General features: G+C 43.7%; 1 protein-coding gene across 1 annotated transcript in view; it reads right to left on the minus strand.

Moving 5' to 3' along the window:
- The window catches only part of RTN1 (reticulon 1), a 121303-nt gene extending 103102 nt beyond the window's left edge, over nucleotides 1–18201 (minus strand). Inside the window, exon 1 of the mRNA XM_075029596.1 lies at nucleotides 18012–18201. Within this exon, the coding sequence (XP_074885697.1) occupies nucleotides 18012–18201 (190 nt within the window). The remainder of the gene's footprint in view (nucleotides 1–18011) is intronic.
- Between the last annotated feature and the right edge of the window lie 278 nt (nucleotides 18202–18479).

The following is an 18479-nucleotide window of genomic DNA, read 5'->3' on the forward strand; positions in this document are numbered from 1 at the left end:
CATATTTTATGAGTAAAATACTAGTCCGATCAAAAAGGAAACAACCATCTGGCACCGCTCCTTCCAGATGTTTTCCTAAACATTCTCCATTTTTTCTTCCCAAATTTGTGTTTTCTGAGTACTCAAAGAACTGCCATGATCCTCTCTTGTTTATCCATGCCCAGCTTCAGATTTCCAAGCCTGTTATTTCTTTCCCTTTTTTCTTAGTTAATCTGTCACTCCTTTGGTCAGTGAGTGGAATCTATTCAACAAACAGTATTGTGTTTTTGGAAAGAATTTGCCTTTTATTATGTTTGTGGTTCAAAGGGTTGTGGCTGGCTTGGCAGCGGTGTTTGAAAGGACAGCTTGTTAATAATTTAAGCCAACACAAGGAATTTTGGAAATATCCATGCCACTAGGATGAATTTACAACATTCACTTGAACTGGGAAATAATCATCAATGTTTGGTGGAATCTCTGCTGGGACAGAAAATGAGTGTGTTGTACCTGTGGAGTCACTTTCCAAACAGATAAACTCTCGCCTTTGTACCATACAAAAAAAATCTGTAACCTCAGGGATCAAGCAGGTCAGGTATCCTGGACCATTGCAGCTATACTGACCTTTACAGTGTGAAAAATTGAGATTATTTTTCAATGCTGGCAGCTCACTGACTCTGTCTTACATCAGCAACAGCCTTTGCTGCTGAGCAGAAGGAAGATCACATATGTCATGTTTTATATTCATGAAACAGAGCTTTAAATCCAGTGAAAAGGTACTGCAGAGAAGGCTCTTCTGAACTCTGTTGTAGCTGAATGCTTTAATGAGGTCTTCATTCCTTTGTCTTCAGGAAAGATAAAGTCTTTTTTTCCCAAACTTAATAAACCAACTTTTATGAAAAATTGTTGCAACAAGCAGTGTACCACAAACGGTAAAACTACCAGTCTCCTCACATGATGATCTTTTGTGGACCTTGTGATTCCCCATTAATGCTGCATGCAGGATGAAACCCAGAGACTGGCAGCAGATGTGGCATTGGAGCAGCTATATTGGAGCTGCAACACCCACTCTTGTTCCGAGGTAAGAATTAACAGCCACCCTAACGCCCAGGAGAAAGATAAATGTACAAAAAAATGCAAAAACCCCCAAGCCTCCAACTTACAACAGAGCTAAGAAAGCAATCGAACCGGCCTTTCCTGAAGCTGGTTCTGACTTCACCTAGTAAGATTTCCACAGCTGGAAACATACAATGCTGCCACCCAAATGTATCTCACAAGTGAATCTTAGTGTTATTTTCTAATTTTGATACAGAGGGGATGATACAAGCATTTTTCAGTGGCCGTTACACGTTTAAATGATTTTATAATAAGTAAATCCATATATCATTTTCTGTCAATGCTTGAGAAATGATTTTTTTGGCAAAGATATGTTTGCCAAGGCCAATAACAAACATGTATCAGCATCAAACGAAAATAAGTACTGAAATTGGCACAGTCAAGTATGTATAAAAGATGTGTTTGCTCATTCCTCCAATCAAGGATCCTCGTTAAATAGTCATGTGACTCATATAAGAGGCTACAATTAAGCAGTACAGCTCACATTTCAAATATTCATGATCAGTCCATAGACCCCAAATATAAAGGGAATCATCTCCAAATTTGGCTCACAAACTGGTCTCAGGAAACACTGTTTGCTCACTGATATTAACACAGCTGGGAAGAGGTGCTACATTTCTCAAAACTACTTTTATTGATTATTTCCTCATCCTCTGAGGAGGACGGAAAACTTTACTTAAAAGAATTGGCTAGAAAAAGTCATTTCAGTAAAACTGGACTTTTTCTCTCTCTCTTTTGTTGTTGTTGTTGTTGTTGTTGAATTAGAACTGTTTCCAAGCAAAAGTATTTTTGTTTTGGGAAACATTGAAACCAAGCGTGAGGTATTTAACATTTCAATTTCTTTTCTCTGATGTCATTCTTATTGCTTTCACCATTTTGTCAGAGGTCAATAGTGACTCTGTACAAAACCAGTGCAGTTATCCACGGCACTGAATGACAGTGATCCCAAGGTCAAAGCAGAAGCTGAACCAGCACTTGTACAAAGGCATTACAACCTCATTCTGGAGAGGATATACCTCAACAAACACAGCTCTTTTCACCCTTGCAGGGTGTTGGGATATATTTCTACAGCTCACAACTGCCCGGCTCAGCCAGCTTCCCCTGTAAGATGCTTCAGCCACCTTTCACCCCAACTCCCAGCATACTCCCATAGTCTGCTCTGGCTTTTGGTACCAAACATTTTACAAAGGTATTTAATAAGATGGGCCCCAAGACTGACTGAGGAGCCCCACCAGCAAATCCCACACTGCCTGAGTGGTCTGCTTTCAGCATAAGCTGAAGCATGCCATGCCTGTATTGCCTTCCACCTTCTCCAGCTCAGCCAGTAATTTTCCATGTAGTACTGGGTTTTACACTTCACTGAAACCCAGTCAGAAAACAATTGGTTTCTTACTGAAGTAAACTATCAGGTTTGTCTTCACAGTCCACATTTATAAATCAATGATGCATTTTTCCAATTTCCTTTTACCTTAATGTTCTTAACAATACTAATTAGATCAAATTAATAAGCTTGCACTTGCTGTATCTTTTTCCCTTTCCGACTTCCCTGGATGCAGGCACTATGCTGTTAATCTCCAACTATCATTGCACACTTCATCTTCTACAATTTCTCCCCACCAAGCCTGCATTTATTAAAAATCCTTAGTTAGTATTCTTTTGTGCTCTGTTTGTCCAACTTAAGCTATTGAATGCTATGTTTAGGTTTGTCTGCAGGAGTCAATTCACCACCCCCCCCCCAAGGAAAGCAGGGCTTTTCCTGAAAAACAAACAAAAAGCTATTTTTCTTTAAAAAAATAAATAATTACCATCAAAAGACACTGAAACACAAAAATATCAGCCATTCCTACTTTTCTGTGACTCACGGTTGGTGCGCACTTTCAAAGGGTAACAGAAGAAGCTGCTGGTTTGAACAGGACAGGGACAAAACTAAGATGGGAAAAGAAGAAATTAGTGTATTTCCTGCTGCCATCCCTCAGTTCAGCTTACGGACTCCCCAAAAATAGGGCCAGAAAGGCCTGAAAGATATCACCTAGCTCCATTGCTGGTCCTAGCCAGCAGTACCACTTCCTACGTCATCTGGGTGATGTCCCTCTGCACTGCCTGTACAGCCCTCCAGCAATGGAGCTGCAGCCACTCCCTCTAGTTACCTGTGTTTCTCTATCCTACATGTCTACATTCTCCAAAAGTTTTTTCCAAATGATTCATCTGAATCTCTTATGTTGCAACTGAAGCCACATCCATTCCTGCCCACCACGCACCTGGAGATCAGGTTAACTCAGACTCTTTGCTTGGGCTTTCATGTACTTAAAGACTGCTCTTGTTCTGTCCCCTGGTGATTCTCTCCTTTAGCTTAAACAAACCTAGTTCTTTCAATCTTCCCTCCTAGATCATGTTTCCCAGCTGTCTGATCACCCTTGTTGCTCTCCTCCATACTTTCTGCATTGCTCCTGAAGTGCTGTGCTCTAGACTGGACACCGCTCTCCTCCCCAGGCCATTTGCTGCATCACACACACAAAACCCACATTGCCATATCTCAGTGTGGCATCTGCTGTTTAGCAACAGCAAAACAGCACAAGCTTTGCAGCCTATGGTGGCTTGCATTTGGCTTGTGACCCTCAACACCCCAATACTTCTCTGATGGACTCATCTGTGGTCTCCCATCCTGTGTTTATGAAGTTGGCTCTTCCTGCTGAGATGCTCTGTCCCTGCTGAACACCCTCCTATTTATTGAGACCATTTCAATGGATGGCCAAGATCATTCTGAGTTTTCATGGTCTTCCTTGTAGTTTCCCAGGGTAAGCTGTAGGAGCTAGAAGAGGTCGGCCAGTCTCCAAGGGTCTGGAGAGCAAAGCCAGCACATTGGGTCCTGCTGTGGCACAGCACTCCTCCAGGTAGTATTTTCATGGTGAAAGGTTGAACAAATTTGTCTCTGCCTTGAAGAATGAGGATTTTATGCCCTTCCACTTGAGTAAAAGAAATAATTGAAAAAGTAAAATGCATTGAAAAACTTTTTTTAAGAGAAATTATATTAATAGCTCCAACTAAACAAAGGGTTGGGGGAGATGGTTTTGCTAGGAAAGTCTGCTTCCAGAACTCATGAACACAGAAGAAGTGGACCTGCTGAGTTTCTAAGCTTAACCCCCTACCACTACAAGCATCACATTACCTCATTGCCTCCACAACTGATGAGAAATCCATCACTTGAGAAATCCACTTTTTAGAGTAGTTTGGATTTCTTTTTCTTGCTATTCATTTTTCACTCCATCCTGAATTCCTCTCCTTCCCAGCCTGAACGCTCCTGTCCAATTTATACAACTTTATTCTTGTGCTTACACTGACTTTTAGTGTAGCTCATTTCTCCTGGCTGTTTGCCCCAAGCTCCAGGAGCAAATACCCCTTTCTCTCTCAACTTTCTGTTGGACAAGGTTAGAAACCAGCTCCTCTAATCCGTCTTCTCAGAAGTTGGTTTGTACCTGACACAGCAGAGCAGTTGTGACCAGAAACCTGAGCGAGTAACACTGCAGGCAACATGGTGCTTTGCTCACATCTGGCTTTTTCATTTCTAAAGGCTACAAAAGCCTGGGGCACCTGGTGCTGGGTGCGGGCAGGAGCAGAGGTCTCCTGGGAAACCTTGGATCTTATCTGCTCTGGCAGCTACCACCATCCAGCTAAATGGATCTGAAGTTGGCTGAAAATGTCTGGAACAGCCCTTTTTTTTCTAAAATGCTGGTTAAAACACACAGCACAGCAAGGCTGAGGAAGTGGTTGTCATTTCAGCTCCAAGCGCAGGGTCGGGAAAGGGAACTTGATGGTTTCTAAAGACTTCACTTGCTGCTCACAGAGGAGCCTGCATTGCTTTCCTGCTCACACGAAGTGTGAGCTTTTAAAAAAGAAGTTGTCTTGTACAGAGCCTGAGAAGAAAGAGTCAGATTTGCTGTCTTCATTGGCTTTCCTTCCCTTGCTCGGCACCAATAGGCAAGTCACATTTTTAAGTGAGTAAGGGAGGGAGCACTATATAATTATTTGAATCCAAGGACACTGGGCAGCTGCTAGGTTGGGGAACACTGTTGGCTTCATGCCACCTTCCGCACAGTGGTAGCAAAGTCATCTGCCATAAAGAGAGAACAACCTGCTTGGTATTATAGTTCAGCAGCAATTAGATGGGCTGGACCAGGAGGCAACTTCATTTTCACCAGTGACAGAGAACCAAGGTCACACTCCTGTTGAGTGCATTAAATAGGTGCTAACAAATCCTACTTGCTAGTGCACTAGCTCTTGGATTTAATGGGTATTTTCAAGCTGAGAGTAAAGTGTGTTGATGTCATTGCTCTTCAGACAGCAACAGCAAAGAATCAGTCGTAAATGCAGGGTTGAAATTAAGCATACTGACTGCATTGTTTGTGTTTTTCCTGACATTAGCTGGAAGTGGAGCTATTATTGCAAAAGAAATTCTGTCCTGTGGGAAAATTTCATATTATTTTCAATTTTCTTTTCATCTCAAATCAAGGGGAAACAGAAAACCTTTCTATGGAAGAGAAAGCTCCACAGGAAAAATGTTTGGAAATGTTGAAACATGTTGCTTCAGCAAATTTAGCAATGTCAGTAGTGATGGCAAATAACACATGGTATTCCCTCTATGTTGTTCAGCTGGAACAGTGAATGCCTTTGCAAAACATAACTAAGAATCCTTAATATGAATTTAAAAGTGAAAAACGGGCAGGAAAAAAAAAGAAAAACAACCCTATCTTCATGCACCTAAGTAAAAATAGCTGCCCTACATTTTTCAGGAGAGAGGATTGACTTTTTGGAGTCTCAGCCTGAGAGGCCCCATAAACTGAGTCACCTATGATGAAGCTGAGACCCCTTTGGAGCAGCCTGGCACTGCTTGGGGCTCAGCAGACCCAGATCTAGTTCAAATGCAGCTGCTGGGGACTGTTTGTAAGACCCTTCACTCCATTGTGCATCAGTTGTCCCATCAGCAAAATAGTAATAAAGGTATCTACTTCCTTACACCTCCCCAAAATGCACCCTGAAGAACACCACCTTAGTCTTCCATTCTGTGCTTTTCATCATCTCTTGGAAAGCAAAGGATGATGTTGGCAAAGAGCTGGCCAAGAAAAAGCAAATAGAAACACAGAGACATTATAAAGCAAGGCTCCAAGTACTACAGTCTTGCTAAACTCCTAGTTCCAGTAAATACCAAAGACCCAAGCAGGTTATGGGCAGGGGAAGGGGACAACTGACTGCTAAGAAAGTGCTGGAGGATGTGGCATTTCCATTTCCAAGATGTTGCTGATACGCTGAAAAATCCCTTTTCTGCTCATTTAACACAGCTGGAACTTTGCTAAAATCAAACCCTCCCTGTGAAATATTTTTTGCAAATCAGCACATTCCGCGGCACATTTTTCTTCCCTTGGCGGGGAGGGAGGCGTCAGGAGTTACCACCCGGCTGTGATGACACCTCATAGGAACAGTCAGAAGAAATTCCTGAAATCCTTATTGCTGAAGCTCAGGCTTTGACCAATATAGCAGAGGGACTGTGTCCACTCGCTGCTAACAGCTGCAGGCAATTATCTGCAGGCTGAGATGGGAAAATATGTAACATATTTTATGCAGATGTCAGACTAAGAGAACAAGTAGTAGAAAAGGGAGCGACTGAAGCTGGCACTTCTGGGACCAGTTCACAGAACTGTGTAGAAACAGTTCAGGATTCATCCTGTGCAGATCACATTAGAAATTATCTTGATGACAAAGGAAAAAGAAATGAAGCTATTCTGTGCATCTTCCTACTCTTTAGGGTGCAATCAGAGCACATCTTCAGCAATGCTATTAGCATTCCTCCACCAAAGAAATCTCAGCAAAGCATTGAGCTCACATTTTCAAAGATGATGCTGGAAAGCTTCCCAGATTATATATTTTCCTCTTTAATTTATACCTCTGAGGATAATGCTAATCAAGGAGGCACGGAAACTGGTGAAACATCCTCAGATTCAGGTTGATTTATTATCAGTGGTTGCATTATTCTCACTTGAAGAATGATGCTAGTATCCCAAGCTTCCAGAAAAAAAATCTTGTTTGCTGGTAGGTTAGCAAATAAAAGCTGACAATGTACTTGCACAGCAGATATGCATAACTGCATTGCACAGTATGATTCATCTGCAAAACATCTAGCATGCTAGATGCTTGATTTAAAGTAGGTTAGAAGAACGATTCATTAAAAAGCAAGAGCAGAGAGAGAGGGGGGTGGAAGAAGCCCAAACTCTGAAATCTCCTACTGGGAATGATATATTTTCTTCTCACTCTTTGTTCAGCCCTCTCTCCTCAGGTTGCTTTTGAATAGAGTTTGGATGGCATAGGGATGGACAACCATGTAAAAACACATGTAGGTAGACGAATATTACAAATACTGTCTTCATGGCCTGGCAGATCTACCAAATATTCCAGGGATTATATATGGTCTGTTTACCACGTTTGAAGTGAGAAGAGATTGACTATATTTCACACAGCATAAATCCCCAAGCCTGTCTCCTTAGCTCTGACCTGAACTTCTAGTACACAGCAACTGAATTATGAAGGCTAATGTCAGAAAGACTTTGAAGGAAAAAAAATTCCCAAAATGGCAACTGGCTTTTACTATGATAGCTGCTCAGATGATCCACCGTGATCTCCAGTGGTATTTTTTAGGGCAGAAAAAAAAACCCAGAAAAAATCTGCGTGACATGGCAATTCTAAAATAGAATAGAGAACTTTGCAAGGCAGAATTAGTGCTTTTAAAATGAAATTTATGTGTATTTAGAATAAATGTCCTACTATAAAACCAAATGTAGAGATTTCTAAACACTGTTGCCAGCCAAATCAGGTGAAACATATGAATTGATTTGGGAATAATTTGAAAATATACACACTGATTTGTAATATTTCACTATTTTTAAAGTATCATTTTAATCCATGTATCTCTTATGGAAATATTTTTTTTGTCTGATGGCAAGTTTTTTAAAAAATTTAGATTTCAGGAAATTCAGTCCTTGTTCCTGGCATCAGCAGAGATAGGTATGCATTTTCAAAGGCAGAGTTCCTATTTCACCCATGTAAAAGTAGCCCAGTTTTTACTCAGTGACTCCACATTTGTGCATGCAACCAATTATTTGCTTGCTTGACTTTTCAATCCTGTATGCAACGTACCCATGTTAAACACACATGAAAATTTTTACGTAGAGAATTAAATACGAGCTACTAAAGATCTACTACAAATTGTTCAGTGATGTAAAAATCCTGTCTTGCCTGTAACCAAGATGCCACTTACCAGCCATTTTGATATAAGGATTTCTGCTTAGCAAAAGTGATAAAGAGAGCTACTGCATAGAGGATCCAAAACCCCATTTTCTTTCATAAACAATGTGTTCAGAGGAGGTTGAGTCCTCTGGGACTTCTCCTGACTCTCACACATCATCTTGGAGCTTTGCCTTTGGGCCCAACACCTTTCCTACAAACTAATTATGGTCTGAGAATCACAGATTATACACACAGACTTTCAGGATAACCAGGAGGTTCTGAGAAATCAATTCAATATTCAACCACAGTGATACTTTTGCTAGAGCAGTAGAGAAAACAGCAACAACATGAATGCTGCATTATGACTTTTTTAAAGAACTGCAAAAGCTGCAAAAGAGAGGAATCAGCCCCAGCTTTAGGTCAGCCCCATATCAAAGGCAACTGTCTCAATTAAAGTTTAGTGCACAGCAATATTGCAGTTTAGAGCATCTATTTGGTCAATGATGTTTACTGAAGATACAAACCTTTGTACTAAAAAGGAAAAAAAAACCAGCAAACTGGCAAACAGGGTACATCCTAAGCCAGAGATGAGCACTAACCAGATGAAAAAATGGCGAGCAAAATAGGGATACAGATTTTTATAACTTTTATAACAGGCGAGAGAAGGCATTTCCCTTTTTACTACAAATAACATATGATTACTCTTCATATCATACAGCTACACCTGCACAGAGAGGAGTTAAGCCTCCAGTTCAGCTGAAGTGCACATTTGACTTCCAGCGTGTTGCATTGCGTTTCATTGCTGAAGTCAACAGGAATGAAAATATCCTGAAATGCAAAACATTTCCTACGCACACGAGCAGCAAGTGCATCTCTTTTGCCTCTAAATTAAGGACATCAAGGGAAAGACCTAATTAAGACTTATTAGAATTCAGACCCTGCCGTACATCAGTAGTCAGTGGAGAGATGGTACCTGTGAAACCTCATTGCACCCTCCCACAAAGCACATAGGGATGCTGCTCAGTAGATCGGAGCAGAGATGAGACACCGTGTTCCCCAGGTCTGCCTGCTGCAGGTTTTCACCTCCTGCCCCAGCCATGGCCTCAGTGCATGTTCCTGGCATAGGGAGAGGGACACAGCTGACCCGAATACGGGTGAAGAGTTGCGCAGTGGTGGCAGACTTACAGCAACTTTTAGGCTTTGCTTAGGATCTAGACCTTTGGCCTGCCAATAAGATTGGGATTAAAAGCATTTCCAAGCAGAGCTGCTCTGCTGGCTATGTGCATGTCAAGACCTATAGAGGGTGAGGGACTCCCAATCTCCCTGGCATGCAGAATGCTGTCTCTGGTGGGTGTAGGCATCCTCCCTGCATCAGCCTTGCTACCTCCAAGTTGGGTGGTGGGATTAGGCCTGTAAATGGCAAAACTCCCTTGCTGATTGCAAGCCATAAATGCAGTCTGTCTCTCCAGCAATTCCTTTACAGGTGCTCCTGAGTGCTCTTGGGAGCAGTGTGTAAGGGGCCAGGCTCAGCAGAAGAAAATCAGTAAAAACTCCAATGGCTCAGGCTGTCTGCAGCCCCCCTCTGCACAGCTGTGCTGCAGAGGCTGCCCAGGGCAACAATTTTTAGGCTGTTTGGTTGTACAGCCAGTGACTAACGCAGCACAGGCAGGGAAAGTTTGGGGATGTCGTTCAGATCTATAACTTCTGCATCTGTGGCTTTGCAACGTGCATATGAAGGGTGCTTCGACAGGGTAAGGGATGGCCACCCTGGGCTGTGTTTGGGAGACAAAGCACTGCCAGCACTGGCAGCCAGAGGCTCCTGCTCAGCCCCATGGCCAGAGGCTGTGTCCTGGTGCCGTGGTTCCTCCTCCTCGGCCATGGGGCTTACCCAGGGGTGCCCACGTGTGCATCCGAGACATGGACTGATATTTGCATGGAAAAAAACCTCAGAGACAAGAGAAGCACAGGATCCCCAGGGTCTGGGGGCAGGAAGGTTTCCCGCCTGACAAGGCCACCCCATACATTTGCTTTTTACTGGCTGCAGTTAACAAGCCCTTCAATGTCTTTAAATCTACCAACAATAAATCAGCTGCAGTTAATAAATTCAGCACTCCTGAAAAATAAGATGTAATTCATGTCCTGAATGGCACAGTAAAGCCTTGAGCTGACATAAGTCTGCAAGTCTGCAGAGTCACCCCGGCGCAGACAGCATCCTTCGGCAAGCGTCCTCCCGCGCTCTGTCCTCACCTGTACCCAAGCAAACACCCCACTGCAGCACCACATCTGGGACAGGAGCCATGGCTACACGAAGGAGACATTGGGAATGCCGCAGCTGTTAGTGGCAATTGTGTCAAAATAATCTCTGAAGAACTGGCTACCTTTTCTGATACAATATCTCATGATAATTGGAGGCTGTATCAAGGGCAAGCATCTCATTACAGCAGTGAAAGAAATATTCAAAGAACTCTTTTAGCAGCTGTTATTTAAATAAAGATGGAAAAGCCCATTTTTAAGGAATATTAAAGTATAAAGCCAATGCTTATGAGGTAACACCTTAATATTTGAAAGAGACAGGCTTATAAAGGCTGTAGTCATTTCCAACAATTTTTAGTCTCACCTGGACACACACAATAGATCAAAAGAAACAACACAACATTATAATGACTTTCATTCCAAGTTTTCAATGTCTTTAAATGTTAATTTTCACAGTGCTGTAATGAGATAGGTAGGTGCTGGTATCTCCATTTTACACACAAGTGACCTGAAGAAGTCTGATCTAATGGGTAATAAAGCCAATTTATCCATGATCTATCTTCTACTTCATTTATCCCTAAATTCAGCAAAACACATGCTCACCTTTATGCGTAAGACCATCCCAATTTTTTAAAGCAGTTAAGAATGCACTTACGTTCCATATAATTAGGATCTTAAATACTTTATTGAAACAAGGAGGACTGAAATAGATGATTAAGGTCCCCTCTATTTCGAGTCTTGTCTTGCAGGTGAGTGCCAAGAATTTATTCTCACTGTTGAAGGTATGGGGTTTCTTAGAGGAATAGGCTGACCATAAATCCAAAGTGTCTTAAAAAACAAGAATACTAAATGTGGGGTGTGTTCTTGAGTGCTGAATCATGCCAAGTCTACAGCAGCACATATATTTACTTTCCCTAAATTAGAAAACTGATTACAAATAATTCTTCATTACTTGAAACATGGTTTGCTATGTGATGGCCACCTTTTCTTTTGAAAAAAAAACACCAACCAACCCAAGAAAAACAAGAATCCCCAGAATTTTCTAAGCAGCCCTGACCTGGCAGTAAGAGAATACAACATGAAAAACAGACACAAGGACATAAATGCTACATTATGAAATGCTACAAAAATGAAAAAGGCTTAGTGCGTACTTGGCCCATTTTAGAGGTACTGACTACTCAGGAGGGAAAGTAAGGCAAATTCCTAAGAAGTCACCCATTTAAAAACCTCCATTCCCTGTTGATGTGGACCTGCAGCACAACTCCTTGGGTATTTCAGGAATTTTGAGCTAAAACACACGTGCACAAAATAATTAGGTCTTGGGGCCAAATGAGTTCTCAGGGCCTAAAGCAGAGCCAAACACTAGTCCTAAGCATCGCGGGTCAATCTAGGCCATGCAGTTGGGCTGGCATTCTTTCATGGGACAGTCTGTGAAGACACGATAAACAGACCTATGGGATCTGCCCAAACTTTTCCAGGAGGACTGAGCCAGAGGCAGCACCCAGGCATTTGCTGGGGTCGCCATCCCCAGGCAGACTGAAAGCACACACTGAGTGTGCATGTACTGCACACTACAGTTTTGGGGGGAAAAATAAGGTGTAAGACGTATCACTGAATGGCATTTCCAGAGCTGCAGAAAAAAGGAGGCAGATGTGCCTCCCAGAACCCTTTCACCACTGAAATACAGTGAATGACCCAGCTAAGGGGATGCTCACAGCCCAGGAAATACTGCAATATGCAAAACCCAATGCTTGCTGCAACTGGGACATCCAAAGCCTCTCCCCTCTGTGCTGTTCTCCTCCCCAACCTCTCTTCCTCAGTTCCTCGCTTATAAATAAAACATTTCATTACCAAGTGAGGAAGATTAAAATAAGGCAGGTGAGTCACCCTCCCTGGTACTACTCTGCTCTTTCATCTGCCTCATCCTCTTCCTCAGCCCATTTGCAGCCCTGAAGGCTGAAGAAAATTCATCAGCATGGAAGTCAAAGCAGGAATGGAGCTATCTGCATCCCTGTGGGGAATAGGACAAAGATGCATTTGGATCTGTATGGAGTTGAGAACTACACTGCTGCACAGATTTTAAACCAGGAGATTTTATGGACCTCTGATAGCACTTTTCACCCCCAGAAGCACAGCACTTGCTGGAGGAGCCCAACAGGAGTCGTTGCTCCTACTTTAACCAAGTGGGAATGAAGGATGGTATTTCAATAGGAATTTTTTTAGATGACCGATTGTGGGCTGTGATGAAATGGCCACTTTGTCAAGCTTCATGAGAATTACAGGAACAGAAGGATCCAAGAAGAAATCCGCTGTGTTTCTGTCCCTCTCTGCAAAATCTGCTTGCTCTCACAAAACCCCAGAGAATGGGGAGAGCCTCCACCAAATGATCTCGATCACCTTCACTCACATCAGTATGTCAGAGATTTTGAGGGACTAATCCAGGGAGCAGACAAAAAGTAAATTCAATTCTCTAAATCAGGAAGGACTAAAATGTCAAGAATAGAATTGGCATGAATATATACTCTTCCAAAGTGAGACTAAATTTGGCCTCAGTTGGCTAAATCTGAGCTAGATCGCCTGGCAGTTGAGCACATATTTCCAAACAGCTGCTTAGGCTCCCCTGTGGCATACGCTTAGGCCAGCGAATCCACTCTATCACGACTCTCTCTACAGCAACTTGAAAAATCAGGTTTTAGATCTTGGCCTTTACAGTGCACATGGCCTGGAGCAGTACATTGCCATGAACGCTTAGGGAGGGAGAGTTCTTGCCAAAGCAATACTTGGAAAGGGGTGGGAAGGCCCCAAAGGGCAACTGAGCCAGTTGTCTTGGGGAACCTCCTGCATTTGGTTGTGCTGTGACATCCCGGAAAAGCATCAGTGCCAAACCCAAGCGGTGCAGATGTTCATGTTCATACCCACTTCTCTCCACCCAGGTGAACTACAGGGCTCTCAAGCTGCCTGAAAACCATCAAAAACCTCTTTCATGTTGAGGTCTAAATCTGCCAGTAACTCTCCAGTAACTGGAGAGAAACAATAAACTGAGATTTGCAGGTGAAGCGTTATCAGTACAAACACAAGCTTATGCCAGGAGGACCTCACTGCAGTCCCTTGCTGGCAGGGGCTTGGTGGCTTAGTTCATGGTGACAGCATGTGGGTACACTGCACACATTTTCAAACTCAACCTGTACAAATCATGTGAATTAGAAAAATTTTTTAAAAATGTCTTTACTTAAAGCACTAAGCCTAGAGAGCCTGTCCTTGTCACGGATGTCACGGAGCAGCAGGAGCCAGGACCGCTCATGGTCTTGTGTGCTACATCTACACCCATCAGAGCATGAAACACTCCTGGGATTTGGTATCTCACTGCTCCTCGGCAGGCAGAAGCTGTTCCTCCACTCATCTGCCTCATCCAAGCAGCTTCTAGTCCTGCTTTCCCTCCTCGCCTCGCTGGCACATGCCATATGGGTGCCATTCAGTCCCATAATCACAGGACTTCCATGCCACTGAGGCACCTCAGGGGATCCCAACCAGCTGGTAGCTGCTGTTTCAGAAGGGTTCCCATAGGCCATATTCGCCATCCCCTTGCGTCCCCACAGGCACGTCCCAGTTACTAATGCCATCTCCTGTGGCACTGGCCACCTCTACTTTGGGCAGCTGGACCCCCCCTGCAGCCTGTCTTTCGAGGCAGCTGGAAATGGGCCAGGATTGCCAGGGATGTCCTGACTGCTGTGGCCAGTCTGAAGGCAAAGAGCATCCTGGCCTAAGTATCAGCAGGCAGGGCTCACTGGCAGTTCTCTCAATCTCAGTTACATGGACACAGCGGTGTACCACTGCTGCCTGTAAATCACCCTACAGATAGCAACAAAATGCACAAGGCTGCTTACAGCTTCCCAGATCCTGACACACAAATCACCATTTGTATGAGTTCCTGCCCTTTTTCCCCTCTTTTCCCCCCTAAGCACACCTGCATTGTGGAGGTACAGTCCATTCTTACATTTTGCCATTTCTCTGAAGGAAACCATATGTATTTATCCTGGGGAATGCCTGGTAGCCTGTCTAGTATTTTTGTAAATAATTCTTTTCAAGGAATTTTAATCACTGTTGATGTATAAAACTAAATAACAGAATCTGTGACCAGATGGTGTGTTGGGTGGCATGGGGCTCTTTTCACCAACATGCAACTGCTCACCAGCCTTTCAGGACTACTTCAGTCTCCAGTCCTTGCAAGATCTGCCTGCAAGCAACTCTCACCCTGAACCAAATTCATCTTTGGGAAGGAGAGAAGCTGTCCATTTGAGGGAGAGAAACATTTTCAGCAAAATCCAGGGGCCAAGTATGAAAGCAAGAGAAACTGCTTTGTCCCTGCCCAGAAGCTACTGGAGTCAATCTTCATTGTAGCTCTGCAGGAGAAGCAGATGTGGGATCCGCAGCTCCTTACTACCCTGACTTTGCTTGAGAAATCTCTGAGCTTTCCACTCCTCGTGGGAATTTTTTTCTGCAGTCCCAATCATTGCTGATTTTGGTTGGTCCGAAGAACGAGGAGTGAAATCCATTGCTTTTCATCATTCAGAAACCACTCAGAAGGTTTTGACACAAAGCCAGTTTGGCTCAAAGCTGGGCCCACGGCCAGCTTGAAAATATTCCTGAACCTTTCAACAATCCCTGGCTGGTTTTCAAACTTAAAACAAAGGCCAAGATCAGGGTAAGTTTGCAAATTTTTAGGTTGTATAAGAAAACTTCTGTACAACTTGTGATAAATTCCCACCATTTATTTTCAGTTATTTTCATGCTCGGAGAATCTCTCGGTCTCCAAACCCTGCTCTTGCCTCAAAGAGCATAACCATGTTTCTCACAAAAAAGACTGGTCTGAGAGGTATGGAGGCAGATACAGGATGTGTTGGGAAACTACCTGGAAAATATACTGTCCAGTTCACTCTTGTTTAGATGCATTGTTCCTTGTTTAAAGTGTCCCCAGGTGCCCCATTTTATAGGGAGTGTTGTAAGTTTACAGCAGTTTATGGCAGTGTTGTAAGTTGCCGGAGCTAGGTATCTCCCACTGGGTCCATTCCTACAGCTTAGGAACACACAGCAATCCCCCTCTGAGAAGGAGAATTAAAGAGTTTTCTGAAATACTTGACAGTTTTAGATATTCAGCAATATGACAGACCTCTTATTCAGCAACTTAAGAATATTTAGTCACACAGAGAGAACAGGGAAATTATTTACTTCCTTTGGTGAAGGGAGCGGGAGCTGTAGCTGACTAGGTAATGTGGAATAGAAATACAGGTGCTGCAGCCACAAATGGAAAAGGCAACTGCATGCACAGGACTGCACTGGTTGGGATGCTTCTCTGTCTGTCATGGTCGGCTAGACACATGCACAACCACATAACAGTTACTTTATTAAACAGGGAGAACAAAATGGAAATGTTTAAAACACATTACTGCTCTTATGATATTGCTAATTTGACAGTCTGTCAATCCACAGCTAGCAAACATCAAAAAGGTCTGTATTGCTCACTTTATCTCCACCTTGCCACAGTTTGACACATGCAAACAAACATGTCTAAAGCCCTTTTGCAGAGGATTCCAAAAGCCAAAAATTATTTTTTTTGCTTCTCTTTTTCCTTTTCTTTCCTTTTTTCTTTTTTCTTTTTCTTTTTTCTTTTTCTTTTCTTTCTTTCCTTCTTCCTTTCTTTCTTTCTTTCATTCTGTCTATTCTGCATTCTATAAGCCTGAATTTACAGATCAGGTTAGCCTGAAGAAGCCTTCATTAAATGTAAGCAGTATCACACTCATTCAACTTAATGGGGGTTTACACAATTTAAGAGACCACCCCTCTTTGTTCTGTACGCTAACATTCAGCATGGCCATATTTTTATCCATCAGTGAACAACAAAAGCTCACAAGATCTTTTCCCCTTTCTTCATGTCATGATACTGTTGAGGCAACCCTACCTGGAAACCCCAATCCTGCCCCTCTTCACACACACACCCCCTGCACCTACAACATCCTTACATTACAAGCCATCTGCCTCTATCTCCAGTAAAAAGTCACGTTTCACAACCTACCACGCAGATCAGCGAATGAGCAGCACATCAGCAGATTAGCTGCCTGCCCAAAGCTACAAAACAGCAAAACATTTCCCACATCAGCCGATGGGCGTTAGATCCTATTTTACTACTGAACTCGGTAGCATCAAGCAGACAGAAAAGCACCAGGGAAACATCCATGTTGAGAGCACACACATGCACAGATGCACACTCAGTCCCTGAAAAAAACATACAGATGGGTATCAGTGGAATAATACACGTAGTCATGCAGACTGTGTTGTTCCTGGCCAGCTACTCTCTGTGCTGATTGACTGGAGGGGATTAGAAAGGACTCAGCCCAAAAACGCAGTTCCTAATGCTTCTGCAGCTATTGCATAATGGAGACCAATTCCCGTCCCAAGCCCTGACCCTCAACTTACTCAAGACAAGTCAGGCTGTATAATGGAAACATCTACTTCCCAGTGAAGAGGAATCTAGATGGGATCCACCAGCCTCCCCAGGGCTGGGTTATTTTGGTTCTTTGATGGGCGGCAGTAGGAAAGAAAGTAGGGAAGTGTCACCAAGAAGGAAATAGAGTAATTTTTCCCCAAACATTTCTACCAGGAGCTACTGGAAGCTGAAGCCTTCTGGGGTTCATTAATAGATATACACCTGCTATTAATACACCCACTAAAGAAAGGAACCCTAAACCAGTGGAAATCAAATAAATCCCAAAAGTAAACTGAAAATCCATGAACCTGCAGTCCCTAGCTAAACTAAATGCATCTTAAGTCAAAGACACCTAAAAAAGCAAAAGGAGGAAAACACAGCAACCGAAAAGTCCACAATTAAATGGATGTGTCTCAAAAGCATGCAGGAAACACACAAACACTTCAGAATAGGCACTCCATTAAAAGCTACATGTTTAAATAACATAAGGGGCCATGCAGGAATTCCAGGTGCACAGGGAATAGCTGAAGTAACTCCTTTGAGATCTGTCACTCCAGATGTGTACAGGTGTACAACAAATGAGGACAGAGCCTCATCAAGTCAGGTGAAATCAAATGCCCTCCAACATTTGACTGAAATCTGGATGTCCTGTGCCTAGCAAAGTGCAAAGAGCTTTAGGGAACTTGGCTGGGTCCTGCATTCCCCACCCCCCATCAGCAAAAATTATTATTTGCAAAGGCCGCAATTGCTCGTTATTTTCTGTTTTCCTACATGCGCTCACTAACTCATTAGCAATGTTTCCAAGCAGCCAGGCTGGGGGAAGAACCGGGGAAGGGACGGGAACGAGACAAGCAGGAGATGCTGCTGCCAGGGCCCCTTTGTTGAGCATCCCTGGGTACCCCTCGCCTTTTACCTGGGGATGCAGTCGCCATGGCAACGGGCGGGTGTTCCCTGGCTGAGCCGAAAACCAGCTGTTCCCGCTGCTGAGCCCCATCTCCATCTCGCAGCGGAGCCCCAGCTGCATACTGGTCCGCCCCGTCCGCAGCCCAGTGCACCCCAGTGCCCGACAGCAGCAGGTCCTGGGGGTCCGGCGGGGCTGACATGCTGCCTGCAAGGCGGCCGCTCGTCTCCGGCTCTCAGGCTGCAGCGGGAAGCCACCGAAAAAGCTGCGGTGGCCGCCGGGGGCTGGATGGTGCTGCGGCCGGGCTGGAGTCTGGCCGGCTGCGGGGACTCGGAGCCGCCGCTGCTGCTGCTGTTGCTGTATCTCCACTAGCGCTTATTACGCAGGTGAAAATGGCTTGTTAGTTGGAGCCTTCCAGCCCTTGCGTCACCCTGTGGCTGGCATATCACAGGGCAGGAATCTGCCAGCCTGGCTGCTGCT

Source organism: Buteo buteo, chromosome 6, assembly GCF_964188355.1.
Source record: "Buteo buteo chromosome 6, bButBut1.hap1.1, whole genome shotgun sequence".
NCBI classification, from domain to species: Eukaryota; Metazoa; Chordata; class Aves; order Accipitriformes; family Accipitridae; genus Buteo; species Buteo buteo.